Below are 16,639 nucleotides of genomic sequence, written 5' to 3' on the forward strand. Positions count from 1 at the left end.
ACAGCTCCCCAGATTTGTTGGACACTCTGAGCAGGGGATCCTGAAGCCCACACAGCTCTATCTGCCATGGTACTCTGTCTCCTAAAGGGGATGCTCAGTAACTTCACCTGCTTTCAAGAAGTTGGCACTCGAAATGAGACCACTTTCCTTGACCAATTATAGGGCAATGAAAAGATGTTTACATAGTCTAGAATGCATAGATCACTTATTTCAACATTTTCTTTCCCTGCCTCTCAGGAGAATCTAAAAGTTAGAGGCAAGACAGAAGTAGTTTGCAATGCAATGTTGTTTACAGACTGATGGGTACCCTTTCTGGTCAGATAATCCAAGGAAGTAAAATTTTCTGAATACTTAAATTTCACAAAGTTGATTTTGTTCATAATGTTAAGCTATATTTAAGCTGGTATATATCCTAAGCATCTCTGTCTTCTCAGAAGAAAAATGTGTATTAAAATTTTTCTGATGCCTTGGAGTTACTATCAGTGGAACTAAATACAGCCTGTACTACTTTTGTATTGCGATTGCAACAAATTAGCACAAATGTGGAGTTTTAACCAGTACAAATTTACTAGCTTCCAGTTAGATAGATCAGAAATCCCACATATGTTTCACTGAGTTAAAATCATGACATCATTGGGGCTGTCTTCCTTTCTTGAGAATCTAGGGGAAATTCTGTTTCCTTGCTCTGTCAGTTTCTAGAAGCTTCTCACACTACTTAGCTCATGCCTCTCTCCCTACATCCTCAAATCCAGCAGCATAGAATCTTCAAATATCCCTCTCTTCTGACTTCTGTTTCTCTCACTTCTCTTTCTCTTGCTTCTCTCTTTAAGGATTGGGCCCTCCTGGACAGGGCAAAATCATCTCTCCATCTCAAGATTCTTCACCCTATCTGTTCTCAATAGCCTGTAGGAACTTCTCTCTCAATGGCCAGTTGTGGTGTGTACAGGTTTCCCCCAACGAGTTTTCTCCTCCAAAGTTTCTATGGAAAGTGAGAAGATGGTTAAAGTTGATAGAATCCAAGAAGAGAGAAAAAAGGAAAGAGTGAGGAGAGAGATGGAAACCAGACTATGAGTGAAATCCAAGGTGGTCTTCTGTGAGTGAATCTCATGATATCCACATTGTCCATTTAAAGGACCATATTGATTGCTTCTAGTTTTCATATACATTCAGGAGAGTTGAGTCTGCTATTTTAAGTTCATTCAACTATTCAAAACCTCTTTCTTGAATTTCATTCTCATTCTTTCCTCTGTTCCTGTACTCAGACTGCCCCCACCCCTGCTCCCTGGAATGCCTATTCCCTTACCTTTCTCTTTTCCCGAGTCCTTTTCATACATAAATTCTTCTTGAAAACTTACCCTTTCTTTTCAAATTAATCACCCCCGCCACTGTGCTCTTACTGAATTATGTTCCCGTTAAAACAGTTCTCACTCTGTCTGATGTAGTGGTTCATATGTATATCTTCCCTTGCTAATCTGTGAATTCCTCAGTGTTAGGGTGATGGCTGCATGCTCCTTGGTTTTGCATTTTAACATGTATCATAGTCCATCGTGCAGAGCAGATTGCTGGGGAGACAAACACATAGTTTGCTGAATGTGTAGCCAACATGGAGGGTTAAGAGCATGTGCTGGCTAGTGGAATGGACACGCACTGGTTCTGGGCTCTGGTTACTACCACTTTATTGCTTTTCACTTGTTGAAAGACTGTGAGAAATATCTGATGAATGGCTGAATAAATGAAAGTATAATAGTGCTGTGTATTATCACTTTAGTGCCTATTTTCCTTGTCATCCAAAAAGGGAACCTCAGCAAAATTAATAGCTACCTCTTAATATTAAAGCACTTAGTGCTGAACTGGCCTTATCTTGTTTACAATTCCAAATAGTTCTATAAAGTAGTCATTTTTATCCACATTTGACAGTCAGGGAACAAGTGCTGAAAAAGTCTTTTGCTCAAGGTGATACAATTTTTAAGTGTCAGAACTGGTATATGAACCCAGATCTAAATTTTCTCTTAACCTCTATTCTGTACAACTCTTCATGTTTACTTTTTATGCTGCCATGTGGTTTCAGAACCTTGTCCCATTTATGAGCTGAAAAGGACAGAGTAACAGGATGGTTCATTGCGCAGGCTCTGGGGTCAGACAGATAGTTTACAATATCTGACTCCTCCTCTGAGAATCTGAAATCCTTGCAAAACTTACTTAACTTTCTTAAACCTCAGATTCCTTATTTCTAAGAATGTGAATAATAATATTTTCTAACTTGAAAGGTAATTGTGGCACATAAATAAATGATATATATAACACGTTTATTACAGTACAGACTGTATGCTTCCTAGTGTTGCTGTGAAGAATAAATTAGGTAACATATCTAGCAAATTATAAAAATTAATAATGACAATTGATATTAAATAATAGTATGTGATATTTAATGTTATATTTGTTAAGTATTTAATATACACATATATGTAATATACATGTATGTATAACATATATAATTCATAATTAGGTATGATACAATGATGTCATATATGATGCGTCACAATAAACAGTGATAAATGTGATCTTTCCCATGTGCTGAAAATGACTTATTAAACTTTCCCTGAGAGGGAAGCTTCCACTTTGTGTAACCATCAGAGATTCTGAGATAGCATAATCTATAAAAACAGTATTTTATGATTGAAAAGTAGCTTCTTTGTTTTCACCTTAAAAAGAACAAGATCACAAGACTCATGTTCTTACTTAACTCAAGACCCTCAGAGTGTCCCACTCTAAAGAAATGACAAGCATGATAGACAAGACCCTCCCCATAGATCATAGTGCAGAGATGAAACCAGATGATAAAGCACATCAGCAGGATATTTACTATCAAGAGCAGCTTGGCTAAGGTATTCAAATAGTGGTCTCTGGTATATGGTTTGCCTCAAAAATGTTCTTGAGAATCAGCTCCCTTTTGTCTTTTCTAGGATATCTTTATACCATGATGTAGTGAGGCACAGTTTAATCTTTTTGAGAATCTGAGCCAGCTAATTCATGTGAATAAACTTAGAAAATTATAAGAAGGATAGATCAGGACAAAGGGAAACAGAGTATCAAAGAAAATAATGTATTTCCAGACAAAGTTAGAAGTAAGAAAATATCATAGCATACCAGAAAGTTCTACTCAATTGCTAAAGATAGGTTATAAACGTTATCTGGAGTAAGGAGGAAAAAAATGCTGATTTACATGATTAAAAAAATAAAATAACCTATGGAAGTTGCTGAGGGGTACCACAACTTCTTTTGGCACTGAGGTCTGAGAGAAACCTCTGTGAGTCCATGTGATTAGGCCACTGTGTGTTTCAGTAGAAATGAACCTTTGCAGCATCTGTTCACAGAATTTTGTGAATTTCATGTCACTGAATTGAATTTCCAGTTTCAAAGTGTTACAAGTGCACAGTTTAAGACAATAAACTTTGGAGTTCGCTTCATGGCTCAGTGGTTAACAAACCCAACTAGCATCCATGAGGACGCTGATTCCATCCCTGGCTTCACTCAGTGGGTTAAGGATCCAGCATTGCTGTTAGCTGTGGTGTAGGTCACAGATGCAGCTCAGATCCCTCGTTGCTGTGGCTGTGGAATAGGCCAGTGACTACAGCTCTGATTCAACCCCTAGTCTGGGAACCTCCATATGCCCGGGTGTGAGCCTAAAAAGACAAAAGACCCCCCCACACACACCAATCAATTTCATAGAAGTCAAAATAAGTCTATTCAACTTATTTGCCTTTCAATGGCTGGTTTGATTCAGGGAATGGCTTTAGAGAAGCTGGCATAGTTACATTAGACCCCAAACTTGACTGAATCCCACCATTCCTCTGGCAACAATGGGAAAAGAAGACAATCAAGGTGAGGTAACATTTAAAGTATCACAAGTTCAAAATGAACACGTGGCAGTTCTAGTAAGTGTTGCTGGCTTAGTTGGATTTAATATTAAGTAATTTTTATTTTATTACAAAAGATAAATGTGTCCATTATAGAAAATGTATAAAATATGGGAAAGCATAAAAATGAAAACCAAAGCTAATTAAAAATACCACCACCTAAGGATTGTCACTGTTTCCACTTGAACATCCAGGCAGAGTTTTTGGATTTCTTGGCTTCCAAGCTTTTGGTGTGACAGACATGGTAATGGGTTGGAGATGCATAATGTGAGAAGCCGAGGGAAGAGGTAAACTAGTTCTGCCTGGAGCTTCTTGGAGGAGAAAGCAAAGAAATACTAGGAGTGTGGAATGGACCTAAAGGAACCTGACCTAAGAGTGAAGGGAGTTGTGAGGAGACAATCCAAGGAGACTGGCAGTTTCTGGAAAAAGTGGAAGGGGATTAGGAAACCTTGAGAGAGATCAGAGCAGTTATGAAAAATGAAAAATTGGGAGTGGGAAGGATATCTCTATTGTGTTTTGAAATTTTCTCCTGTCTCTTCAGAAAAGCCTCTGGAAAACCCAGGCTACTTTCCAATGTTGTTTGGAATCAGATTTGTGTTTCTTTTAAATGGGACACCATGCTGAGCCTAGACTCAGGGTAGCCCAGGACATTCCTGTTACCATCAGGAAGAGAAACATTTTTTCCATCTCTTTACGGAGGTATTAAAAGATGGTGCTCCCATTCTGCTCTATTTTCTCAGTTCATTCCCTGAAACTGCAGCTAACTGAATGAGGAAGGAAAGAGCTCTGCCTTCTCATATCTTTTTGAGCATGGTTTATCCAGCTTTCGTTGTGTTGAATCTTTGTGCAATTCACATCAATGTACAGTAGTTCTCAGAGAAAGGAAATGCAGCCTGAAATATTTTAAAAAAATACGTTTTGTTGGACTGCTATAAAAATAAGATTGGTAGTGTTTCCTTTTTATTTATGTATCAAATATTATATTGAGTTTTTAAATATGTTCCTGTTTGATGTTTCCTTTATTTAAAAAGGGTTTATCATGTATTAAGTTCTAGAATCTATTTTTTTCCTTCAAGTCATTCACTTCCACCTAACAATTATCTTCAGAAAGAAGATATCTCACTCCCCTGAGACATACTCTATGAGCACCTACTATGTGCTGTTCAGAGCCCTGAAAAGTATTTGCAGTGATGGGTTGCTTTTAAGTCAATAGGAAACAACCAGGTTTCAAGAAATTTAGAGTGTGCATAGTAAAGAAAGAAAGATCTATAATGTTTAGGGTTCTAATCATGGAGCCAGACTCTTTATCTCATATTTCAAACAATATTTATAGTAGAGGGAACTTGTTTTTTGAACAAAGACTCTGTCTCCTAGTTCAAATATACGTTCTATTCTTTTATACTTTAAACTGTCAAGGAAAGAGGATTTTAACTCTAGCTGCTCCTAGGATTAGGCAATATACAGATTAGGCATTATATAGAGAAGGCAATAATTTAACTTCATTTCAGGGATATTAAAGAGTCAATCCATAGTAAGAGATTTTAAATATGGCCAAATATATACTACATAGTCTAGTTTTACTAAGTATGTTGGTTTAGCCAAGGCCCAGGGTTAAATATGACTTCTCTTTCTTGGATGTGCATTGTGCATATGTAACATATTCAGGTATTCTGACTCCTATTTGAATTGCGTCTTTTTGCTCTAGCACATTTGGAATACAATTCAGCCACCATGATGGGGAAGAGAGAATAGATTTCGAGAGAGGGCGTTTTTATTTTAACTTAATTTTTTTTATTCTACCAAACTCATATATCTAAAGTGTAAAGTTCCAAGTGGCCCATCACTCCCTCCCTTTCTTCCTCCCTCCCTCCCTCCCCCACCACATACTCTCTCACACACAAACACACAGCTCTCTCCTCTCCTACTCCCATCTTCTTATTAATTTTGTCCAAAAACAAACACTCACCATACACTTAGATTTTTTATTTCTCCAGGTGATTAGATCTATATTTCCATGCTTTTGAGATGTTCTGGTTTGGATATTCCTCCCTGAAACTCCTCAGTACAATTATTCAGTAATTTTTGTTTTGATCCATTTTCATTGATTCTGTAGATTGCTTTGGATAGTATGGCCATTTTTACAATATTGATTTTTCCAATCCAGGAACATGGAATATCTTTCCATTTCTTTACATCTTCTTTACTTTCCTTGATTAATGTTTTTATAGTTCTCAGCATATAGGTCCTTTGCCTCCTTGGTCAGGTGTATTCCCAGGTATTGGATCTTTTGGGGTGCAATCTTAAAAGGTATTGTGTTTTTGTATTCCTTTTCTAAAGTTCATTGTTAGTATACAGAAATGCGACTGATTTCTGAATATTAATATTATATCCTGCTATTTTGCTGAATTTGTTGACCGGTTCAAGTAGTTTTTGGGTTGAGTCCTTAGGGTTTTCTATGTATAGTATCATGTTGTCTGCCTACAGTGACAGTTTTATCTCTTTGCTTCCTGTTTGGATGTCTTTTATTTCTTTTGTTTGTCTAATTGCTGTGGCTAGGACTTCTAGTACTATGTTGAATAGCAGTGGTGAGAGTGGGCATCCCTGTCTTGTTCCAGATTTTAGTGGGAAGGCTTTCAGTTTTTCCCCATTGAGTATTATATTTGCTGTGGGTTTATCATAAATGGCTTTGATTATGTTCAGGAATGTTCCCTCTATACCCACTTTGGCGAGGGTCTTGATCATGAATGGATGTTGGATTTTGTCAAATGCTTTTTCTGCGTCTATTGAGATGATCATATCATTTTTGACTTTTTTTTGTTAATGTGGTGTATGATGCTGATTGATTTGCGTATGTTGAACCATCCTTGTGAACCTGGGATGAACCCCACCTGGTCATGGTGTACGATCTTTTGATACATTGTTGGATTCAGTTGGCTAAAATTTTGTTGAGAATTTTTGCATCTATATTCATCAAAGATATTGGCCTATACTTTTCTTTTTTGGTGGTATCTTTGTCTGGTTTTGGAATTAGGGCGATGCTGGCTTCATAGAATGTCTTTGGGAGTGTTGCTTCTTCTTCAACCTTTTGAAAAAGTTTAAGGAGGATGGGCACCAGTTCCTCTTTGTATGTTTGGTAAAATTCGCCTATGAAGCCATCTGATCCTGGACTTTTATTTGTATGGAGTTTTTATGACATCTTCAATTTCATTTCTAGTGATCGGTCTGTTCAGTTGACCTATTTCTTCTTAATTCAGTTTCGGCAGTCTGTAAGACTCTAGAATGTTGTCTATTTCTTCCAGATTGTCAAATTTGTTGGTATGTAATTGTTCATAGTATTCTCACATGGTTTTTTGTATTTTCGCAATGTCTGCTGTGATTTCTCCTTTTTCATTTCTTATTTTGTTTATTTGGGTTCTTTCTCTCCTCTTCTTAGTGAGTTAGCCAGAGGTTTGTCAATTTTATTTACCTTTTCAAAGAACCAGCTCTTGGTTTGATTGATTTTGTCTATTGTTTTTTGAATCCCTATTTTATTGATTTCCTCTTTGGTCTTTATGATTTCCTTCCTTCTGCTGACTGTAGGTTTTGTTTGTTATTTTTCTAAATCATTTAGGTGGTGGGTTAAGTTGTTGATTGGAGATTTTTCTTCTTTTTTGAGGAAGGCCTGTATTGCTATGAACTTCCCTCTGAGCACTGCTTTTGCAGTGTTCCATAGATTTTGAGTGGTTATGTCTTCATTATCATTTGTCTTGAGGTATTTTTTAATTTCTTTCTTGATTTCCTCATTGACCCGTTGGTTTTTTAGTAGCATGTTGTTTAGTCTTCATGTTCAATACTTTTATTATTTGCAATATGCAGTTATTTATTGCAGATGAACCACACAATAATGTACAAGGAGAACACTGTCCTTTTTGCATAATTTTTTCTTTCCCTTCTGAGCTAATAAATTATCTCCTTACTTGTTTGCTTGGTATTCCTTCTATGTATATACCAGGAACTCATTCCTAAACTCTCTGTTATAATGGTAACTTCCCTTACCATAAATTTAAACATATCAAGTAATTTATTGTTTTATTTTGGTTCCTCCTTAGAGAGATCCTTCTTGGAGCCCTTGGTCATTCTGTTCTAATCTAAAGTATTTGCTCTCTAGGTATGCTGCATAGTTGTCATCCTGATATATCTTCATGATTTATTATCCTGGATATTATCTTTACTTATATATTGCTTCTCTTTTTGTGTGATGTACATTTGATGCACCACTCAGATTCTCTTTCAGTGAAGGATGTGTTAGCTGCTGCAAGTGCTGTCTGTAGATAGCCTTCTCCGTCAGTCCCTGTCAGGAATGCTTCAGCTTTGGAAGGTTACCTTATCCAAGGCCAGATCCCTTTCTGGAGCCAACCACAACCATGTATGATTAATACAGGAGTTAAAAGGCCTGGCATCTTGTTTCAATTCAGGACAATTCCAAATGGCCATTTGAGCCCCCTCACTCCCCATGGTGTCACTGAAGGTTTTCTTTGTTCTGCCTTCCAACTTAACCTCTTTTTCAGGACAGCCCATCCTTTCTCTCCCTTCTACAGGTGTTTATTCCAGTGTCATTCCTGAGTAGATATCTCTGCATCTCAAATTCTTTTTTTTCTTGGGGACCCAACATATAATGATTTGTCATCTTTCTTCTTTTACACCCTCTTTTTGGTGGAGCAAACATTCTAGTAGTTTCCTGAAAATGGCTAATTCCTAGAATTGCCATACTTTTCCATATTTTATTGCCTTTGGTGTAATAGTTGAAACTTAGACTGGAATTCTGATATCTTCTAGAAAATTCAAAAAGCAGGGTGAGTTCAGAATAGCTTTTAAAATAGCCATGTAAGTATATCCCAATTTGTAAATCCCAGTGTAGTAAAAAGAAAAAAAAAAAAGCCAAACAAACTAAAGTGATAAATCAAGGGCTATTGAGTTTCATGACAAGACTTGTAGACTAAAGAGAATGACAGTGTTGCTTTAAGTGTATTTGCTATATTAACCTAGATGTAAGGGTGAAGGGAGTGTAATGAGTAGAGAATATAAAATTAAAGTACCCAATAAGATGTTAATAAGAAATAGGTATGTACAATGATAAATTCTCAACTGTGATTTGTAGAAAAATTAAATTTATATACTATCTACAGAGTGCCTACTATGTATGAGACACCATGCTAAACACTTAAATGCTTTATGTAGATTAATTTTCAAGGTAACCCACTGAGGCAAGTACTATAAATATTCCTATTTTTCCAGTAAGAGACTGAGGATCAGTAAAGTTTATTATCTAAAATTGCATAGTTATTAAATAGTTGAACAGGTTTTTAAACTTAGTTGTTAGTTGATCTGGGTCATGCTCTTAACATCTGCATCACACAGCCTCCCTTATGAGAAATTTTATTTGTTTATAGTTTATTGATATATAGTTGACATATAACATTGTGTCAGGTTTAAGGCATAAAACATGATTATTTGATAAACATGTATTACAGTATGATTATCACAATAAGATTAATCAATGCATTTGTCACTCAACAGAATTATCTTTTCTTTTGTGATGATAATGTTTAAGATCTACTCTCTTAGCAACTTTTAATATACAATACAATATTGTTAACTATAATTCAAGCTAGGGGTCAAATCAGAGCTGTAGCCACCAACCTATGCCACAACCACAGCAACTTGGTATCTGAGCCATGTCCGTAACCTACACCTCAGTTCACAGCAACACTGGATCCTTAACCCACTGAGCGAGGTCAGGGATCAAACCTGTGTCCTCATGGATACTAGTCTGGTTCATTAACCACTGAGCCATGATGGGAACTTTCTGAGTTCAGTCTTTTTTTGATTCCACATCTAATTGAGACCATGCAGTGTTTGTCTTTCTCTAACCTATTTTACTTATCATAATGTCTTTGAGGTTCATAAATGTTGTTGCAAATGCCAATATTTCCTTTTTTTATGGATGAATTTTTTATGCATATAAAATTCAATGTGTATATATATATATATAGTCTTCTGTCTTTTTGCCTTTTCTAGAGCCACTCCTGGGGCATATGGAGGTTCCCAGGCTAGGGGTCTAACTGGAGCTGTAGCTGCTGGTCTACGCCAGAGCCACAGCAATGCAGGATCCAAGCCACGCCTGCAACCTATACCACAGCTCAAGACAATGCTGAATTCTTAACCCACTGAGCAAGGCCAGGGATCAAACCCACAACCTCATGGTTCCTAGTTGGATTCATTAACCACTGAGCCACGATGGGAACTCTACCACTGAGCTTTCTTAATGTACTTCTATACACCTATAAATAAGCCATGAGAAAATTACAGCACAGTGGAGTCTCAACTTTGGAAAATAACCCTTACATAAGGTAAGTTTAGGGCTTAAATCAAGTATGTCATTATTGCCTTTCAAATACTTTATTCATAATGTATTTATATCATTCTTAGTTACAATTGAAAACAATACTATTTTAATGTTGATTATGAATTGAAAACATTGTCTTGATGGTGAGGTTATTTTATATGAGATATGTACATAGTTAATTGTGGGACTAACACCAAATCCTGAACACAAACAGTTAAGTCATGCGAGGTTTTTTTTTTTTTTTTTTTTTGGTCTTTTGTCTTTTTGTCTTTTGTTGTTGCTATTTCTTTGGGCTGCTTCCGTGGCATATGGAGGTTCCCAGGCTAGGGGTCTAATTGGAGCTGTAGCTGCCCGCCTACGCCAGAGCCACAGCAACGCGGGATCCGAGCTGCGTCTGCAACCTACACCACAGCTCATGGCAACGCCGGATCGTTAACCCACTGAGCAAGGGCAGGGATCGAACCTGCAACCTCATGGTTCCTAGTCGGATTGGTTAACCACTGCGCCACGACGGGAACTCCAAGTCATGTGAGTTAATTGTGCATAAAGATGTAAAATCCTCTGATACAAATTGAAAAGCCCTTATATTGAGGTTACCAAAAGAGGGGTTGTAATCTGGAAATTGGAATAATGCTCAGCCACAAAAAGAACAAAATAATGCCATTTGCAGCAACATGGATAGAACTAACTAGAGACTCTTATACTAAGTGAAGTAAGTCAAAAGGAGAAAGACAAACACCATATGATATCACTTGTATCTGGAATTGAATATATGGCACAAATGAACCTATCTACAGAGTAGAAACAAACTCATGGACATAGGGAACAAGGTTGTGGTTGCAAAGAGGGAGGAGGAGGAGTGGGAGGGCCTGGGAGTTTGGGGTTAGTAGATGCAAGCTATTGCATTTGGAAAGGATAAGCAATGAGATTCTGCTGTATAGCCCAAGGAACTATATCTGATCACTTGTGATGGAACATGATGGAGGATAATGTGAGAAAAGGAATGTGTGTGTGTGTATATATATATATATATATATATATGTATATAAACACACACACACATATGTATGTATGTATAACTGGATCACTTTGCTGTACAGCAGAAATTGACAGAACTTGGTAAATCAAGTATAATAAATTTTTTTAAAAAAAGATGGCAGAAGACAGATGGGGTATTTCACAGTGCTGATTTGGGAGAAAAGTAAACCAGAATCTTAAGATTTCACTAACATGTCTCTCAGCAAAGATGGAATAGAGTTTTCTGTATTAATGCAAACTGTTAGTATGCTCTTTAGCATAAAATAATCATGATTGGAGTTAAGATAAAATTTTAAAACTTCATTTTTGTTTTTTTGTGTCTTTCTTTTTCAGGCATCCTCGCTACTCTGGATTTCTGGAAGTCAAGATGATCCCATGGGGGCAAAAATGAACTCCAAACTGCAAAATTGGAAAGACACCATATCTTTGAACAGTGAAGCAAGCAGGGTAAAGATGATGTTGTATTTCTTGTAATATACAATAAGGTCAATGGAATTCATTTCTTTAAACTTCATAGTTTAAACTCAGCAAAAGGCATAGCTGAGTGTTGAGGAAGCAAGTGGTGATAAATGGAAGTTTTTAATACTATTCTTACTTTGTTATGTAAATAGATTTTATGTTCTCTTTAATATAACATCTTTATTAATTTTATTGTAGAAAAAGATAATGGGTTTCACAGTTATAGTCATGACCACAGTCCCTTTAGCTGAATATTTCCTGTGTAGTAGTCTGAAGGTCTTTAGCTTTAGCCTCCAGGTTACTGCATTGGATGTGTTCAGGCAACTGGGCCTCACTGGTGGAGAAGAGTTATTATATTTGGAAATTAGAGTGTTGTTTAATGGGAAAACACTATTCAATCACAGAGATACATTTGTAAAGTTGATAGGAGTGGGGCATATGAATCATACATGTACTTTTGACCTCTTGTTCAGGATTTTCTGGTGCAAAATAATCCAGAATTTTATGAGTCAGTAATTGTGTATAAAACATTTTATATAGAATAACATTTCTATATAAGGACAGAGCTGTGAGTCATACAGTTGGTTTCTAATTTTTTATTCTTTTGGAACAATTTGGTGATTAAAAAGCTACCTCTCTCACCTTGGTGGTTCCCCATCTTTACCATGTAGCTAATTTCGTTTCCAATGCATCTGAGGTCTTTGTTGGTGAGTGGCAAGAATGGCATGCAATAGAGGAAAGCGTTTAAAGTACTTCATGTTGCTTTGAGGTTCTTGTGTTTATTACTAATTCATGTGTCCAAAACAGCTTCGACACATTTCTGGCTTATGATGATGTGTTTGGTAGGCTATGCCTCTGTGACAGATCCAATTTTATAGTGATTTAAAGACCAAAAATGTTTATTTCTGTATTAGTAAAGAGTCCAGAATGGATGGGCAGGCTACCCTGCTCCATTTGAAGATGACTTTGGCTACTTTTCTTCCTACTTCTCTACTATTGTCTCTGCTCATTATCCTCATTGACATAGTTGGAGTTGGATGGCAGCCATGTCCATGTTCTAGATCATAGGAAGAGGAGTGAGCACAGAAAAATTCACATGCAGTGTTTTAATGTCCAGACCTTAGCAGTGTCATGCTATTCACTCTCACTCCCTTGCAACACTAATCCTACAAAAGAAGGGCAGGATGACTGACTTGGTACAAGATGGACAAGGGTGATTGACTGTGGATGAGAAAAAATGTTAGGGAGCAGTGAGAACAGCCTTGTGTTTGTTCAGAAAACTGCTAAGGGCCTAGCTCAGTCTTTCTGCTGTGCCTTGGTCTCCATCTTCCTTCTCTGAAATGGTAATAGATAATTTTTCCCCAAGTGCAGATATTCTGAATTTTCTTCTCAGAACTTTAAAACTGCTTTCAATGTATCTGCGATATGTTTTTTAAAATCTAGAGGGAAAACATGTTTTTCTTGTCTCACCAAATGAGTCATTTTCTCACTCTGGTTCTTGCAAGTTTTCTCAGTTCCCCTGTACACTTTCTGAGCGAGCACATTTACAAAATGTTAAAGACTCTCATTGCCTTGATTGGTCATCCTAAGTTAAAGTCAGTAAATGGAAGGTGTTGTTTAAATAATGCTCCCAATTTGGGGTGATGAATTTATTTCTCAACTATCATTCTGTGTCTTTGATCATACGTGGAATACATTATTTACATTAATTTAAGCTTTAACTTTGAGGGGTTGCTGAAATTTTTGAAAGCATATATTATATACACACACATATATATCTATATATACACACAACATATATATGTATATAGTTGATTAACAGTGTGTTTCAGGTATACAGAAGAGTGATTCAGATATATATATATATATGCACACACATATATTATTTTTCAGATTATTTTCCATTTTAGGTTATCACAGGATATTGAATACATTTCCTTGGGCTATAAAGTGTTGTTTATCTATATTACATATAGTGGTGTGTATATGTTAATTCTGAACTCTTCATTTATCCCTCCCCAACCTTTCCCCTCTGGTAACCATAAGTTTGTTTTCTCTGTCTGTGGGTCTATTTCTGCTTTGTATATAAGTTCATATGTATCATTTTAAAAGATTCCATATATAAGTGATATCATGTGTTTTTGAAGACTTCATTTTTAAAATGATTATGCTCTTAAAAAAATGGCTGACTTATAATAAGAGCTTAAATTATTCAGGTACATCAATTTCAATTCAATCCCATGTTATAACGTTAGTTCAGCTTGACACTATCATGTGAAATCAATAATAATGTGTTGCTGATTTAGCAATATGGTGTAATGTCTGAGAGAGCATTGACAGTTTTCCAAAACCTGCCGGATCACACATTTATTTTACTTTTTTAATAGGCCTCTGCTCTTTGAATCTGAAAGGATTCTTCTGGCAAGCTATTACTTTTCGAATCTTTGCATAGACTGTTTTTTCCTGCATTTCTTCTAGTGCCTTGGTTCACATGGGGAGTTAGTATATAGTGCCCATATGTGACTTCAGCATTTGTATGATTATGTATTTTATCAACTAGATTGTGAGCTCTTAGAAATCAAAGGTTTATTATTCTTGTCTTTGTTTTTTCCTGTAGCAGGTAATATATTACTGAATATAGATCAGTAAATAAATACATCTTACATACATGGGCAAGATCGAATGGATCAATAACCATGATCCAAGAGTATGCTTGGATACAGCAGACTGAGCCAGTGAAGATAGGCTTCCTTTCCTTCTGCCTCCAAAAATATAATCAAAGTGAAATTTAAATATGTAACTGAGCATCAAGGAAAGGGAAATCCGTAAGAGAGACAGAGATTGAGAGAGAATCAAAGCACAACAGAGCAGGGGAAGGGTAGTGATGCTGTAGTGGCTGTTGTGATAAACAGACCTGCTGACAGCTTTAGACTTTAGAAGGTGGGGCCAGACATTGCTGCAGCTAAGGCACAGGTCGCAACCCTGGCATGGATTTGATCTCTGGCTAGGGAACTTCCACATGCCATAGGTGCAGCAAAAGAAAAGCATTAAAAAAAAAAAAGAAGATGATGAGGCCAGAGACTCAAATGACCCATAGTGAAAAGAGATCCATGCCTATTTCTCTGTGAAAAGAAATGGGTCTTGTGAGTTACACCTTGGTCAGGGGATCCATCCCTTCTATGTTCATTTCTATAGCAGGTGTCACAGAACTCCTCTTTCAATTTGTGGGTTATACATGCGTGGAGAACTTTTTTTTTCTTTGATTTTTATTATTTTATTTTTATTTTATTTACTCAGTGAATTTATTACATTTATAGTTGTACAGTTTTATAGGATTTCCATCCCGCACCCCCAGCACATCCCCAAACTATCTCCTTTGGAAACCATAAGTTTTTTAAAGTCTATGAGTCAGTATCTGTTCTACAAAGAAGTTCATTCTGTCCTTTTTTCAGATTCCACGTGTCAATGAAAACATTTGATGTTGGTGTCTCATTGTATGGCTGACTTCGCTTAGCATGATAATTTCTAGGTCCATCCATGTTGCTGCAAATGCCATTATTTCTTTCATTTTAATGGCTGAGTAATATTCCATTGTGTATATGTACCACCTCTTCTGGATCCACTCCTCTGTCGATGGACATTTAGGTTGTTTCCATGTCTTGGCTATTGTAAATAGTGCTGCAGTGTCTTTGCGAGGCGTGGTTTTCTCTGGATAGATGTCCAGGAGTGGGCTTGCTGGATCCAATGGTAGTTCTATGTTTAGTTTTCTGAGGCATCTCCATACTGCTTTCCACAGTGGTTGCACCAATTGACAATCCCACCAACAGTGTGCTAGGGTTCCTTTTTCTCCACACCCTCTCCAGCACTTATTGTTTGTAGACTTTTTGGTGATGGCCAATCTGGCTGGTGTAAGGTGGTACCTCAGGGTGGTTTTGATGTGCATTTCTCTCAGAATGAGTGATGTTGAACACCTTTTCATGTGTTTTTTGGCCAGCTGTATGTCTTCTTTGGAGAACTGTCTGCTTAGATCTTCTGCCCATTGTTTGATGGGGTTCTTTGTTTTTTTGGTATGGAGCAGAAAGAGGTGTTTGTAAATTTTGGAGATTAATCCCTTGTCAGTTGATTCATTTGCAAAGATTTTCTCGCATTCTGTGGGTTGTCTTTTCATTTTGTTTAGGGTTTCCTTTGCTGTGCAGAAACTTTGAAGTTTGAGTAGGTCCCATTTGTTCATTTTTCTTTTTACTGTCATGATTCTAAGAGGTGGATCTGAGAAGATGTTGCTGTCGTTTATGTCAGAGAGTATTTGGCCTATGTTTTTCTCTAAGAGTTTTGTAGTATCTGGTCTTACATCTTTAATCCATTTTGAGTATTTTTGTGAATGGTGTTAGGGAGTGTTCTAATTTCATTCTTTTCCATGTGGCTGTCCAGTTTTCACAACACCACTTATTGAACAGGCTGTCTTGCCTCCATTGTATATCCTTGCCTCCTTTGTCATAGATGAGTTGGCTGTAGGTGCATGGGTTGAATTCTGGGCTTTCTATCCTGTTCCACTGATCTATATGTCTGTCTTTGTGCCAGTACCATATGATTTTGAAGACTGTTGCTTTGTAGTATAGTCTGAAGTCCGGGAGCCTGATTCCTCCAGCTCCATTTTTCTTTTTCAGGATGTCTTTGGCTATTCTGGGTCTTTTGTGCTTCCAAACAAACTTTAAGATTCTTCGTTTGAGTTCTGTGAAAAATGTCCTTGGTAATTTAATAGGGATTGCACTGAATCTGTAGATTGCCTTGGGTAGTATAGTCATTTTGATAATAATGACTCTTCCAACCCAAGAGCATGGTA

General features: G+C 36.9%; 1 protein-coding gene across 1 annotated transcript in view; it reads left to right on the plus strand.

The window, feature by feature from the left end:
- The window catches only part of LOC110257811 (uncharacterized), a 182,762-nt gene extending 167,902 nt beyond the window's left edge, over nt 1-14,860 (plus strand). Inside the window, exon 3 of the mRNA XM_085006449.1 lies at nt 11,674-14,860. Within this exon, the coding sequence (XP_084862575.1) occupies nt 11,674-11,731 (58 nt within the window). The 3' untranslated portion in view covers nt 11,732-14,860. The remainder of the gene's footprint in view (nt 1-11,673) is intronic.
- Nucleotides 14,861-16,639: the final 1,779 nt, after the last annotated feature.

This window comes from Sus scrofa, chromosome X (assembly GCF_054392235.1).
Source record: "Sus scrofa isolate SSC_HxYL_T2T_F1_AM1 chromosome X, Sscrofa_HxYL_maternal_Yorkshire_Landrace_v2.0, whole genome shotgun sequence".
Classification (NCBI taxonomy): Eukaryota; Metazoa; Chordata; class Mammalia; order Artiodactyla; family Suidae; genus Sus; species Sus scrofa.